Source organism: Pezoporus occidentalis, unplaced genomic scaffold (genome assembly GCF_034315485.1).
Source record: "Pezoporus occidentalis ecotype Australia unplaced genomic scaffold, CSIRO_AGI_Poc_V1 ctg194, whole genome shotgun sequence".
In the NCBI taxonomy this organism is placed as follows: domain Eukaryota; kingdom Metazoa; phylum Chordata; class Aves; order Psittaciformes; family Psittacidae; genus Pezoporus; species Pezoporus occidentalis.
Genome location: NW_026913791.1, coordinates 817,415 through 831,996, shown reverse-complemented (window position 1 = coordinate 831,996; position 14,582 = coordinate 817,415). Strand labels below are relative to the sequence as shown.

General features: G+C 52.4%; 1 protein-coding gene across 16 annotated transcripts in view; it reads right to left on the bottom strand.

Annotated features, from left to right (window-relative positions):
- SZT2 (SZT2 subunit of KICSTOR complex) overlaps positions 1 to 14,582 on the bottom strand; it is a 58,248-nt gene that overhangs the window by 10,196 nt on the left and 33,470 nt on the right. For 10 of the 16 annotated variants that reach the window (XM_062617252.1, XM_062617254.1, XM_062617260.1 and 7 more), the window contains 22 exons: positions 14,447 to 14,576; positions 14,181 to 14,333; positions 13,968 to 14,070; positions 13,484 to 13,601; positions 13,162 to 13,273; positions 12,606 to 12,724; positions 12,050 to 12,214; positions 11,396 to 11,480; positions 7,880 to 8,068; positions 7,573 to 7,770; positions 7,064 to 7,233; positions 6,715 to 6,881; positions 6,201 to 6,298; positions 5,179 to 5,311; positions 4,945 to 5,072; positions 4,553 to 4,683; positions 3,858 to 4,040; positions 3,249 to 3,519; positions 2,955 to 3,034; positions 2,591 to 2,716; positions 697 to 902; positions 481 to 574 (listed from right to left, as the gene is read on the bottom strand). In XM_062617252.1, coding sequence (XP_062473236.1) covers positions 481 to 574; positions 697 to 902; positions 2,591 to 2,716; positions 2,955 to 3,034; positions 3,249 to 3,519; positions 3,858 to 4,040; positions 4,553 to 4,683; positions 4,945 to 5,072; positions 5,179 to 5,311; positions 6,201 to 6,298; positions 6,715 to 6,881; positions 7,064 to 7,233; positions 7,573 to 7,770; positions 7,880 to 8,068; positions 11,396 to 11,480; positions 12,050 to 12,214; positions 12,606 to 12,724; positions 13,162 to 13,273; positions 13,484 to 13,601; positions 13,968 to 14,070; positions 14,181 to 14,333; positions 14,447 to 14,576 — 3,159 coding nt within the window. Of the gene's footprint in view, positions 1 to 480; positions 622 to 696; positions 903 to 2,590; positions 2,717 to 2,954; positions 3,035 to 3,248; positions 3,520 to 3,857; positions 4,041 to 4,552; positions 4,684 to 4,944; positions 5,073 to 5,178; positions 5,312 to 6,200; positions 6,299 to 6,714; positions 6,882 to 7,063; positions 7,234 to 7,572; positions 7,771 to 7,879; positions 8,069 to 10,777; positions 10,829 to 11,395; positions 11,481 to 12,049; positions 12,215 to 12,605; positions 12,725 to 13,161; positions 13,274 to 13,483; positions 13,602 to 13,967; positions 14,071 to 14,180; positions 14,334 to 14,446; positions 14,577 to 14,582 lie in introns of all 16 variants that reach the window. The other 6 variants (XM_062617255.1, XM_062617258.1, XM_062617259.1 and 3 more) reach the window with 3 other exon arrangements.

The following is a 14,582-nucleotide window of genomic DNA, read 5'->3' as shown; positions in this document are numbered from 1 at the left end:
AGAACCCTCAGCCTGCTCTCACATTAGAGCCATTCCAGCTTTATCTTCTCTGGCGTCTTTAACTGCAGCATTTATCTCACTCTAACTAAAGATCCTTTTGCCTCAGAGTTGCCCTTAACCATAGATGCTGAGGCTTCTGTGATAGATAAACCTCTAGAATCACACTCAAAGGCAGTTGTCCTGATCTCAGGTCACCCTGTTCTGCTTCTGAGCCCCCTCCAGGTTGTTGTTCTCCTGGTTCCACACAGTCCCAGGCAAGGGCTCCGAGGGCTGCAGGAGGACACACAGAAGGTCAAGGAGGTCTCATCTGACCCAGCATCCCAAAGACAGCTCTGGTCTAGACAGACTTCTTTTGAATTTGGCATCTTCTCTGTTCTTTCACATCCTTCTGCCTGAAACTGATTCAAAAGCCAACCAGAACCACAGTTCCACTCCACAGCCTGACTTCCATCCCATTCCACCCCTCTAACAGATACATACCTTTGGACTTCCCTCTGTTTTTGGCTTTGTGTAGGAAAAGGACCCTCTTCCCTCTACACCCATTGCTGCCAGAGCTCGGATCCGGCTTGTGCTACTGGAAATGACAGCAAAACCAGCCTTGAGCAGGGGAGCCAACATCTCCTGTTGTGTCAAACCAGGGCATGGCTCAGTGCGTGGGCCCTTCTCCAACAACAGGCTTCCAAGAACATCACTGACCTGCGAGTGGTGGGCGAGGGTGGCCGCACCTGGACCAAAATGAAGCCCATGCTCTGCAGGTATTGGATGTATTGCTGCAGGAAGGCATTGCACATCTCCTGCAGCCAGGGCTCCTCCTTCACCTTGCAAGGCAGCCCCTCTGCAGAGTCACAGCTGTGGCTGCGGTCTCTCCCTGAAGCTGCGGAGTCATTGGAGCGGTGGCGCTTCTGGAAGAGAAAAGAGTTTCCTAAGGAAACCTGTGGTGACTGGCTCCGAGGTGGCACTTGCTGGGACACCACCAAGTGTCCTGGTTGAGCAGAGAGCACTAACAGCTGGTGCCCCAAACACTGCCCTAGTGCACATGCCGAAACACAAGGTCCAAGATTTACCCAGCCATGGACTGACCTAACAGCACTGCAACAGACTGCAGGAAAAGGTGCCCTGGCAGAAGGGGAAAATTCACATCTTCCCCCACAGAATGGCTTCCACAAAGTGTTAATGGCTCACAGCTGGTTCACACAAGGTTCAACAGAGCCTCAGCTCCTACTGTCATGGTAAGACTCCAATCCCCTTATGAATTCTGCTGACTTCTCAGGATTTACTAGTAGTTCTAGTAAATCTAGTAGCACTAAAAGGAACAGTGCTTTCTTTTAACCATTTCCAGTTCTCCTCTTGATGTGCTGAATAATCCTTGTCTTTGTGCTATCTCTGATGTTTCTTTTCTTGATCTACTTCAAATCTGTGTCTCTTTTACATATTCCTATCTGGCCTTTCATTCACCTACTCCAGAAGCAGTCTCTTTACTTGCAGCTACTGTCTGACCTTCTCCAAGTCTCTCTAGTCTCACACTTACTTTTCAGATGAAGACATTAAAACACTAGTATTTTAGGAATGTATTGCAATATCACCCATAATACTAACACCCTTTCTGCTGTATTCTAAATGGTTTGCTTTTTGTATCCAACTGTTCATGAATTGAAGGAACCCACTGAGCTGTCTGCTCTGTACAGGCTGTGCAGTTAGAGTACAATACAGGAGGATTTCAAATTTCTCTCTCCACTGTGCTCTGTTTTACTGGGAACCAGGTCCCAGCTCCCACAGTTGCTCTCATTTCACAGGCTACTCAAGTTCCTCTTGAGTTTCTTGCAGTCTTTTTCTGTTCTGACCTATCTGAACAGCCATACAGCATTGCAAAGCCTGGCTTCTTATATGTACTGCGATAAATGATCTGGAGATACAGAACCTACTACACAACCTTGAAACCCCTGCTGCCAGACTCTTCAAATTGAATAACCAATTTTCATTTTGCCCTGTTGCAAAAACAAAGTGAAGTTTTCATCCTGTGATGATACTTTTCCTTTCGCTTGCGAGTACTCAATTTCTGTAGCAACCTCTGCTTAAAGACCCTGTCAGAATCCTTTTGACATTTTGATAAATTACAACAGCCTGTTCTTCCCTTCTGACACACACAGAGACCATGAACAGCCAGTACAGGATCTGCACCGGTTAGAGTCTGTCAGGTTGCAACCTGCTCACGATTCAGCTGGTTTGCTTTCAATTGTTCCAGCTATTTGCTGGGTCCAGGAAAGGTTTACCATGTCTGGCTGCTGAATGCATAAGGGGAAGTTTTGCTTCCCCAATGGATCAGTACCAGACTGTGTTCTCTGATGTCTCTGCTAAGCTCAGCTCTGAATTCTCTGCATAGAAAAAGCAAGTCAGTCTTCCCCAGGGATGGTGCGGCTGCTGAAGAAAGGCTTTGAGGACCTAAGGATCTCAGTTTCCATCTTAGAGGGTGCAAATTCATCCTGTAATACACAGGTGAATTCAGAGGAGCCCTATCTTCAGAAAAGATTGCAAAGCTGTCTTTTGCTCCAGCAAACAAAGCCCCACCCCACTGGCACTTGCTGACACTCACCTTCCCCTCGACCTTGCCCTGCTGGTCAGTTTGGATTTGCTGCCGGAAGGCTGGGTCAAAGAGTAAGGGGGTAGCACAGTAGTGAACGAGGCGTGAGGACTGCTTTAGGGTCTCCAGGTCTGCCAGCTGCACAGCACAAGAGGAACACAGTTACAGAACACATCCCTCATCAAGCCTGGGAACAAGCTGTGGTGCTTAGAGACCAGCAGCTCCAGAAGTTCAAGCAGAGAGCTTGATGTTAAATGCCATCCCCAGCATACAAGCCTGCTCTTGAGTCCCAGAGCTCCCCTTTGCTATGGGGAAACTCCTGCTCTCAGTGCACAGTAAGAAGGCCCAGCCTGCTGTCCACCAGGGCTGCACTCACGCTGATAGGCATGTTGGACTGCGCTGATCTCTGCTGCCAGGTAACAAAGAGATTTTCAATCTTCATCTGCTTCTCCAGTTCTAAAGGAAAGAGAGCAACTCTAAAGGAAAGAGCATCAAGCCACAGCCCTAAGTATCGCCATCCCCCCTTGAATCCCACCCTATGTAGGCCATAAACCATTCTCTCACAGCATCCTGACAGGTGGAGCTGAGAACTCTTGTTCTGCTCTTTCTGAGCTACTTTTCCAGGAGCAAGATGATTAGGCATACTCCTGTGACAGCCCTCTTGTTGTACCTTTCCTCTCCATGCTCTTGATTTCCAAGAACTGGGCCCCATGCCAAGACACAGGGTCAAAAGGTCCCGACTCAGGCCCATGGGGTATTCTCTTGATGGTGGTAACATCCCGCAGAGCTTCATCAAAGGGTACCACATCAGGATGGAAGTGCAGAGATGGCAGGCTGCGGGCAGAGCTGCTCAGCCGGCCTTGCTCCTTGCTAGGTGGGGGATTGGAGCTCCGGATCAGTGCATCCACCTCCAAAGTGGAGTTCAGGAAAGGATTTGGCTCCTAAGCAAGCAAACACAGCCATGAAAGCTTCCTTACTGCCAGCTTTGGACCAAAGACCCATAAGAACAGAGTAAACACAATTTTGTCCATCTGCAGACATCTCACAACCAAGTGCTGCCAGCCACCAGACCTGGCTTCCCTTTCCACCTCTGTCTGTCTCCAAGAGCAGACAGCAACAGCCTGACTGGACACAACCAGTCAGGACATGTGAGCACCTGGGAATGCCTTGCCAACCAGCACACAAAAGCACACAAGTGCCTACAACCTTCCTCAGACCCTGCACCGATAAGGCCCCTCCTGAAGAGGAAAGAACTGCCCTGCCCAGCAGGGTGCCCTACCTGCTTGCTGTCCTCATGCCATGGCGTGTCCATGAAGCAGTGGTGGTGGAAAAGTCCCAGCTTCTGGCTGATCAGGCAGTGCACAATGTGGGACCGGGCATTCTGCCACTGCAGCAGGCGAGTAAGGGAGCAGTTCAGGTTGGCCCCCAGGTCTGGGGACCAGTTGTAGGTGTAGAGTGTCAGCTGGAGAGAGAAGAGGAGGAGGAAGGCTGAAGAACCCACTCAGAGAGGGCCTGCATAGTGACACAGGCTACCTCAGGTGCTCTGCACATAATGACACAGGCTACCTCAGGTGCTCTGCATGGTACTTGTTGGGGTACTTGTAGCCACTTTCAGGCTACAGACAGGGAGACTGGCAACAGCTCATTCAGAGTCCCACTGTTAAAAGCCACAGCAGTGTGGTGGTACTTGTGCTCTCAGTGCAAGCCTCCAGCCTGATGTGGGCCTTGCTGAGGGTAGGGAAAGAGCAATTACAGTCCAACAGTGGGGCAGCTAAAGTCAGAAACAGCAAAGGCTGCTGCTCCCTGGCACTCCTGAGTGCTGCAGGGAACCTCCAGCTCTGCATGTGGCACACAGAAACATCCTGCACAGCTCCTTTGGAGTGCCTGTAAAGGCACTCTCTCTCTGCTTTCTATCCCTGGGCCAGTTTGGAACAGCCTGCCTTTTAGGAGACACCACACAGGCACCATTGCTACCTTTTTGTCAATGATCTCCATAAAAAGGAATCTTTGCCGTGGCACCAGATCTCGTCCAACAAGGCTGGGATCAGAGCCTCTCTCTGCCGAACTGAATTCCATGGCCTCAAAGCGCTGGAGCCCTTTGTGAGCTGCAGGAAGCCAGAGTTATGACCCTCAGTACCAGTTCATCCCGCTCTTCCATCCCACATCATTAATGTGGCACAGTACTGCTCGATTCATTTTGAAATAAGCAGTTACAGACATATTTGAGTAAGGTCTCAGGAGCTGAAAAGAGACAGCTCACTGTCTACACCCAGGCACAAGCAGCCTGTCCCAGCAAGGAGGGGAAACCTTCTCATACATCTCCCACCCTCAGCGCATCATCTGGTGGACCCCATTCGGGCGCTCACCCTGTTCCGTGCTGCACCGCCACTGCTGGAAGTTGCGTCCTAGCAGGATGAAGTGCCTGACGGCTGCAGGGCGAGGGCTGGCACTCTGTCCAGGCTTATAGGGCAGGAAGGCAGAGCCACCATGGCAGCTGCAGAGAAGAGCACCAAAGGTGGCTGACACATAGAGCCATGGAGGGTGGCATAGCTGATGGGCATTTGCTGGTGCCAAACACCCCCGTGACCTGGGTAACTCACCAGATCTGCTCAAACACCTTGACAGTGGTATCACTTGCCAGGGTAGTGACCAGGCTCACCACTTCCACCAGGATGGAGGACAGGAGGAAACGGGACACAATCTCCACCGAGCACTGCTGCACTGATGGGCACCCTACATGCAAGAATTAGTGTAGGACAACCTGCCAACATGACCCAGAGCCAAGCCCTGTGCATCTGGGCAGCAGAGAGGGCTGAGGGAGCCCCATTGCAGGCTGCTGCCCAAACAGGCCAAATTCCTGCCCTGCCAGGGACTGGGACAGGCAGAGCTGGAGAGCAAGGACCTTATATGAAGAAGAAGACAAAGGCTGAAATAACCCCTGGTTTCAGGCTCTGGTCTGAAGTAGGACCTGAACCAAACTCCCTGCATACCCTGTGCACAGCCTTATATTCCTCCCTTGCTCCCTGGCTTACTCCTCATAGGAGGAGGACAGCTGTACCTTGCCAGCTGGAGGTGCGAGGAAGTACAAACACTGAAGTGAGAAGTATCCAGAATGCAGCAACAGGGCAGATACACAGACCCAAATCCCACCATATGAAGGGCATACCTCCTACTCTCTCTCCCTGCAAGACTGGGGTCTCTCGTGCAGCTCCACAGCCCCAGAGCATGTTGCAGAGGCTTCACATCCTCCCACCCTGCTACATCTGGGAGCTAAATCCCTACCCCAGCTGCTGTTGGAGTCCAGGTCTCTCCAAAGCTACTGCAGCCAAGTCCAGAAAGCCCTGGATTTGGAGGATGGAAGATGCAACTACAGGCCTTAGTGGGTTTGTTCAGATGCAGAGACACATGCCAGTGCTCCTGCCACAGCTTTGTAATGCTGATGCTGGCCATGAGACCAACTGGACTCCAGTGAGGTTTGGGGAGAGACAGGGTGCATAGCTAAGCAGAGATCAGCAAGAGATAAAGACAGATGGCTTGATGCCATGAGGACTTGCCCTCCAAGCTCTGGATAGAAAGGCCCATTCCCAGCCCATCTGGAGGAGCTGGGCCCTGAGGCACATACCCAAATGGTTCATGAATGCCATCCACTGCTGGCAGGTTTGATTGAAGATTGGGTGCATGGTACCTACATCCCCTTCTTCCAACTGGCAGGCTCGGCGCCTGGGAAGAGAAGCACAGTTATACCACATCAGTCAACAACAAGGAAGGCACAAAAGTCTCCAGAGCAGAGCCTGGGGAGACTCCTTTTTGGGCTGTTATAGCCCTTGAGCCGTGTCCCTCTGTCAGTAGCCATAGGGGTGTCAGGTGCTGCATGGGGCCCCACAATGCAAAGAACAGACCTCTGGCAGGAAGAAACAGCAGTGCTGCCAGCAGCACTCCAGCAGTAAGGATTGAGGCTTTGTGTGTGGAAGGCAGCTCCACTAACTGGCTGTGGAAGGGAGAAACTAGAAGGAAAGGGGATGTGGTCCAAAGGGCTGAGACACACATAGAGCCAGCAGGATGTCAGGCTGTGGAGTGATGTACAGCAGATGGAGGAGAACAACAGCCTGGCTGCCTCGCCTGAAGGCTGTGCTTGCCTCTGTGCCTGTTCCAGTTCTGCTGTGGCTGTGGCCCTATCCTGGCTCTGCTGCTGCTTGACACTCTCAGTCTTGTGCCGCCGCCTTGTGCGAGCCTCTTCTGGCTTCTCCAGCACAATGTCATCAGTAGTCTTGGGGCTGCCCAGCTCCGAGGATTCTGCCTTGCTCTAGGGAGAAGGGGCTAAGTTAATGCTGTGCACATGCACATCTAGGTAGTACATTGATCCCAAAGTTCCTGCTACCAGCCTGGTCTCCCAACCCCAGTCAAATCCTTCCTCTCCATTCCTCCTGGCCTAACACCATGAGGACACACACACCCTGCTCCCCACTGGTCCCTCAGCAACATTACCAGCATGTCCCAGAAGCTGCGGCGTCCCAGCTTGCTTGTGGGTGTCACTGGCTCCCCAGAGCTGGACGAAGGGGCAGAGGTGAAATGCAAGGGTGGAGGACAGCTCCTGCTAGCCCCACTGGTGGCCAGGGCCAGGCCCTTGGTCTCTGACATGGTCCTCCTTAAGCCTCCTGTGAAGAGAGAGCAAATCAGACTCTCCAGAGCCTCCCACTGTGACAGTGCTGGTGTCCCCGTGTATCCCACTGTGGCTGGCCAGAGCCTGGCTGGAGAGAAGGGAGAGAGCCCTCAGTAACATCTAGCAAAGTGCATTCAGTCTTGGGGAGCACACAGACCTCTAAATACTTTTTCCAACCCTAATTTCCATGATGCTTCTTTCCTGCAGAGCACATCTTGCAGAGGGGAGAGCAGCTTCCTCCCTCCCAGCCCCCAAAGCCTGAGTCCCCCAGCACAGCCCAGCTCCTGTGGGCCATGCAGGGGGCTCGAGGTCACCGTGCTGGACGGGCTCTCACCCGCAGAGCTCAGGTCCTCCAGGTCAGCAGCACCCAGGGGACAGGAGGCCTCCACACAGAGCGGGGCTGGCAGCACAAGGAACTCCATGACAGCATCGCAGAGCGCATGGCGCAGGGCCCCGCGCAGCTTCTCCGACAGCTGCAGCAGGCTGATGTTGCCCTTCTCCCAGATATCCAGGCGCACCAGCACGCGGGGCTCTGTGGGGAAAGGGTAGGCCTGCATGGCTCTGCATTCCCACCTTCCACAGCCTCAGGGGATGTAGAAGCAGTAGGGAATCAGCAGCTTGTACCCTGTTTCACTCTGTACCTGAAGGCAGGGTGCCAGTCTCTGGCTGGTGCTTGCTGACCGCTGTGAGGCTTTCGAAGTCAGTGTCCTGGAGCAGGCCCACAATAGGTGAGGAGGAAGGCAGCTTCAGAGGGTCAGGCCTCTCCCCATGGGGCAGCGAGGTGGGGCTGCCATGCTCATCCACAAACGTCAGGGCAATGCACGCGATTCCTGCAGGGGAGAGCCCCGGACAGTCTCTGTCAACCCAGCACCAAGTACAGCTCTGCAAGTCCTGCCTACAACCTGCCACCCCACACCTGACACTGTCATGTCACTCCTTGGGTTGCACAGTGCCATGTGGCAGGCAGGGCCCACAGGGGGGAATGCAGCCAGGGGAGCAGGGGCTAGCTGTGCCTGTGAGTAGCCAGGGTAAGAAGCATGGTGTTTGGCACAGGGTGTCTCCATTGCTCCAAGAATCTCTCTCCCGGAAAGTCACAGCAGGTTTTGCCTTGCCCTGCAGGAGCTTCCTGGGTTGTCCACCCCCAAATGGAGATACTTTCTCTAAAAGTATCTCTCCATTTGCCCCAGGTGGGCCTTTATGTAGAGAGATCCAGGATGGGGCTCACCATCCCTATCCTCTTCAGAGACAGAGTACAGAGCCCAGATACTCCCCAGCAGCCCTCTCCAGGCTGTGAAGGATCTTGAGTGCCTGCAGAGGAAGACTGTACACATGACACCTGTTGCAGATCACACTCACAGCCCCCTCCTCACTGTACACCCATACAAGATCAGGTGCCTTCCCTGTATACTCCAGCCAGCAGGACTGGAGACAAAGCAGGCTGACACCTAGTATTAGCCTGGAGTTGCTGCAGAGTAAAATGTAGGCTGTGCTGGTAGCCTCTCTACATTGAGCCTTGTGCACTCACAATGGAACAGTTCAGATGCAGGGCAGCAGCAAGATGCTTGCTTCACAGCCTCCCCAACACTGCCAAAGGGTGATGTGTTCAGATCAGGACAAAAACCTCAACTTCACAGCACTGCTGAGCCCATTTTCTGTCCCTCTCCATCCCAGCAAGGATGGGAGTGACACTGGACTCTGCTACCACAGAGCAACCAAACTTCACCTGACTGGATCCACAGCCCTGCATGGAGGATGTCACCCTCCTTGTGCTGAGACAAATTCAGCCCCAGCAGACTGTGTCAAGGTCTAATCATCAAAACAACCACCTGTTCTCCATCATTCCTAATGAAACATAAGCTCTGCAGCAAACATACACATGCCAGATACAAGTGGGAGAGCAGCAGGATGGAAAGAGCTGCTCCCAAAGGACAGAGGTGGGCACTGAAGTCAGAGGGCAGCTCACTTGCACTCACACTGAGGAAACGACACCTATGAGCACCCCTCCATCTGAAGCTGCTTTGTGTCAGAGGTGCTCTGCAACAGCCTACAGCATGTGTCTCCCCAGACAGGCAAAGGAACAACAGTTTATCCAGCAAACAGTGGTAAAGATCATAATTTCCTAACTATCAAAGGTAGAGGGTACCAGGTCTTTACCCAGCCCTAGCCCTCTTCAGAGCAGGGCATGGAGCCTCACACAGGGGGACTCCCACCTCACACAGCCTCCGCCTGCATCCGGGCAACAATCCAGGATGTGTGTGCCAATACAGAGGTATCAAGAGCAACAAATCCACCCCATGTGGCAGTGAATATGAGCTGTACCAAGCAGACTTTCCTTCTTTAAACAGTAAAGGGCACAAACTCCTCATGACAGTCAGCCCCAGGCCCACTAAAATGACAGTGGATGCTCATGTCATAATTGTAGACCAAGATGTAGTTACTCCCCTCTTCTCCTGGAGGAATTACCCTTCCGCCTTCTCCCTCTCTGGCACATTTCACTAACACATCCATTCCTGTACCTTTGCTCTGCTTCGGTCTATCTGAAGGGGAGACATAAGAGAAAATAACCACCATGTCCCATGTCCTCCTCATTCTGGGGCATGTGCTCCCACAGCAGTGCTTTCAAGCAGTCCAGGTCAGCAACCACAGGAGCAGACTCCTCATTTATAGGTGCTCCCTGAGACAGAGCTGGTTTTCCAAGCAAGTACCAAGCACTCAGCACCCTGCACTGGCTCAGTCTCTTGAGGCAGAGATGATGGCTGCCCTGTCCCACCAGCACGAATTCTCACCTCCCTGCCACAGGGAACAAGACTTCCAGACCTGTTACAGGAGCAGAGAAGCCAAAATGTAATCACTAGATCACAAGTAAGAAACAGGTAAGAAACTCAAGACCTGAGCTCTATAGGAAGAGGTAAGTTTGCAAGAACTGCCAAGAACCTTACTGCCCAATGCACTGGAGTTTGGCTACACAGTCACCATTGCACTCCATGGAGAGGTGGGGTACAAAGGAGCTATTACCTCCCATCCATGAGGGACTCTTGAAACCCCTCTGACCCAGGCTCACTGCAATACAAAGTACACATCAACTGTGCCCAGCCACTCTAGCCCCTTGGTATGCAAGGGAACATCCCACCCCAGGACATAGCTACAGGGAGAGCGATGATGCTACACCCTGAAGCATGAAACCACAGCTGAAACATCATGATTCCTGTCTTCCTCAGGGAGGAGATGCCTGTTTGGACCTGTGGGAAAAAGGGTGCAGGATTGTGGAGTTCACTGCTTGCAAGCCAACACGGCAGCACACGGGCTCCCAGCAGCCAGGGACTGCAGAGCTGCCATCCCAGGACAGCAGGTTCTGTTTGCTCATTTATCCAGCCAGAAAGAAAGAGGAGGCTCAGCTAAATGGGTGTACACACATAAACACACAGAGGAGTCAGAGCTGAAGCCACAACACAAGGAAAACAAGAACAGCAGGGACCAGAGGGGCTGCACAGGAAAGGGAACAAGGGAACTGGATTAATACTTGGAGCCACAGGTGCTACCTTGGAAGTGGGAGAGTGGAAAGAGGTGCTGCACAAGGTCCGACATGGTACCTACACAATAGAAGAACATTCAGATGGTGCACGAGGGGCACAAGACACACAATGGCCAGGTGACAGACCACATGGCCTGGACAAAACATGACATGACAGCCGGCTGCCCAATGGGCCCTATCCAATCCCTCCTCTAGCAGTCCAGAGAAAAGAGCAAGGACACTGCCCCCACTGCCTGTGCTCAGCTACACACAGCATCCAGCTACCTGTTAGCAGCAAGACTCCTGCAACAACTGTCCCTGCTCCCATCTCCAGCCCCACTGAGTCTCTGTGCCACATGCTGCTGAGGCCCTGCTGTGTTTTGCCCCACAGGTACTGCAACCCAGAGCTGCTTCCTACAGCAACAGGCAAATCTTAGCAAGTTGCTCTGTGGAAGGCATTAGCTTGCTCCACCACACGTGCTAGGGTGTGTGGTTTCCCAGGCACACACCCTGCCCACTTCCCAGCCATTGGAGGAACACACTACCCCAGCACTGGACCTCCTCAGTCACCCAGAGCTCTCTAACACTGGAAGCAGCTCCCCAACACACAACCCCATACCCTGTTTCAGAAATGAGTTAAACATACCTTTTCCACCAGTGCCTTGGCCACCCGGCTTGTTGTACAGGTAGAGATCCTGGTCAGGGATGCTCCCACTGTGGTTGAAGTAGTGCTGAGCAAGGAATAATAGTGACAGATTAGGGAACTTGCTTAACCAGAAGCAAAGACCCATATATGTGCAGAGCTCATTGCCAGACCTCTAGTAAGCAATCCAGATCTGCTTAAATCACTTGCCAGCACAGCCTTCATCACTGTTGGGTTGAAGTAAGACCCTAGAGCTCTATACAGTTATATGGTACTATACATCTCGCTTCACCCTCTATCTTTGCTATGGCCATGCTGACTTTTATTAATCGTGATGTTCAGTCCTTAGACCTGAGGGAGTCATGCAAGAATCTAAGCTCAGCTTTGCAACAGGGTCTTCTCCAGTTCTCTTGGGAGATGACTGTAGGCCTGAGCTTTGTGGTTGCTACTTTTTGCACAGCGACTGCTTGCATGAAAGCAAGGCTTGTCCAGAAACTGCTGACAGTCCTGATAAATGCCTCCAGGTTTCAGGTGTTTGCTCCCCTCTAACACTACATGGCAGAGCTGGGAACACGGTGGTTGAGCTGCCTCAAGAAACACCCCCAGCAGCAGGTAGAATTTGGGCAGACTGCTGCCTGAGCTCACAGCCCGCCTCACCTTGAAGTGGTGCTCCACATTGCTGTCTGTGTACTTTGGGGTGTGCAGGAAGATGAGCAGGTTCTGGCGCAGGTAGTAGGCCACCGCATGGAGCCAAGGCAGGGCAGAGGGTGGCAGCGCGAAGTGCAGGACCTCTGTGGGTGGCGTTCCAGGGGGCTGGATAAACTGCAGAGAGAAGGGTTTCAAACTCAGGTGAGACCAGCAGGACACCCTGAGGCTCCGATACTGATCCAAATCAAACCAGGTGGCTATGCTGTAGCAGAGTGTGGTGTTGCAAAACCCTGATCCATAGATAGCACCCTGAGACAGATGTGGGCAGATATTCCAGGGGTATGACAACAAGGCCCTGCTGCAAATCCCAGTAAAGACGATCTCCCACCTACCCTGGCACCCACACAGTATGTGCCTCAGAATGCCAGCCTGAGCAAGCACTAGAGCAGGGAACGGGATACAATAAACTGCCTTGGCCTTCTGTGCCCTGGTGCAGGGAAGGCTGAACTAGGTCAAAAATTAGGAGAGTGTTACAGGCTCTGTGATGAGCGGAGCAGTGAGGTACCTCCACGTCTGCAGGTGTCAGCTTGCAGTTCCGCACCAGCATCACAGTGATGATATCCAGGGTCGCCTCATCCAGGCGTCTGCGCAGCACCTTCACCAGCTCATCTGTGATCTCAGGCCCTGACAAGTAAGCAGAGGTACAAGGAGCTTTTTCACCCTATCCAGTATGAATGACCACAGTCATCCCTTCCTGCCTGTTCCAAATGTACCACCCTCACACTCACTTTCTACAGGGAATCAATTTCTTCAGGCATCTTTTTCTACCCTTTTATGATCCCAAAGGACTACTGGTACAACAGGTAAAGACAAATGCACTCCTGCATAAGGAAAGTTGGCACAAACCACCTTGCCTGCAGGAAATTTCACTGCAGGCCATGGATCCTTTCCTCACATTCCCATGCAGACACAATGGAAAGTAGCTTTGGACTAAGGAAGATCAGCTTGCTCAGGAGGGAGATACCTTCCCTCTCTTCAAGCAAAGAGGGCGGGGAACAGAGCTCTGCTCCTCTGCCTTACATCAGCACAGCCCATCTGCTGCCAGGTGCTGTAACACCTACCTGCTGGGGCAACACCATGGACCATCAGCTGGATGTGCCTGTCTATCTGTCCCACAGGACGGGCAGAGTCCACACTGCGGCAGGAAGCTGAGTCCAGAGAGGAACGAGAACCCTGGAGAAGCAAAACCATCCACACGGAAGCAGTTTCCATGTGAATTCTAGATCTGTCATTGCCCTGGGCTATCACCAAGGTCAGCAGAACCCACCCACTGCTGCCCCACTCAACATATCTAGTGTATGTTTATCCCATATAAAATGCAGGTTGCTGGAACTAAGTAGTTTCATCCACTCCACATCCACTCTTAGAGAACAGCAGACTCACCATCAGGTCCTCAGTGTAAATGGGCTCCTGGCTGCGTGTCAGTGCCAGTGAGCGAGATGCTGGACTAAGGACACTCTCTGCTTCCCACACCTTCCCACTGTAGGTGGTTTCAGTCAGCCTGAATACAGGAGAAAGACATGTCAGCCTCCATTCACAAGGGTGACAGCACGATACCTCTACAGATCCTTCCCTTCTCTCCCCTGTGCACTTTCTGAGTATTAGACCTTACAATATGGAGCTTGTGGAAAAATTGCTCTTTGGCTCCCTTAAAAAAATCCTTTTCCCTCTCACATAAAGACTTAGCAAAGGGAGAGGAGAAGGGGCATGTCTTGATGTGACTCTAACTCATTAGGAATCAGGTATTTGCTGCTTGGGTCACAGCAGGGTCCCTGAGGCTGGGCAGACACTTCCTGCCCCAAGGAGCTCTCAGTCTGGTATAACACATATAGCAGGGCCAGGCCAACAAGTCACACTGGCTTCTTACCGGAGGTAGAAAACAGATTTAGTGGCGCGTTCTTGGTAGACAAACATATTCTTCCTGTTCACCACCGAGAAGGCGTTGAGCACCGAGCGAAGAGCCTGGATAGCTGTGAGCAATGTGGGATGTTAGCTATCCCATGTACCCTTCTCTGGTGCACCAATCCAGCCAGAAGCCAGACTCTTGACACATAAAATGAGAGTACTGGGCTGTACTCACCTCGCGAGACCCCCATGTTGGGGCCCATCTTGAGGCGTGAATGCACATGGATGAGTGTGCTCCACACTACATCGCAAGCAAAGTGCCCTGGCATGAACTGCATGGTGGCAGCCAGGTAGTCCCGGGGCTGGTAGCTCTCCTCTACAGAGTAATCTACAAGGAACATACGACATAGTTGGGTCCATAGCACACAAGTCACCATCTTTAGTCACTCATGGGCAGGCAATTGCACTGCTGTTGAGGCATGGCCAAAGCAGTGTTCATACCATCTGTGGGCATAACGCGCTGCCTGTATGAAGTATAGGGTGTTTCACTCTTCCAGATGTCCTCCTCACTTTCTGCCACCAGTAATGAGTTGCATATGTGGCTGTCATGCAGGTCCTGCAGCAGCAAGCGCTGTAA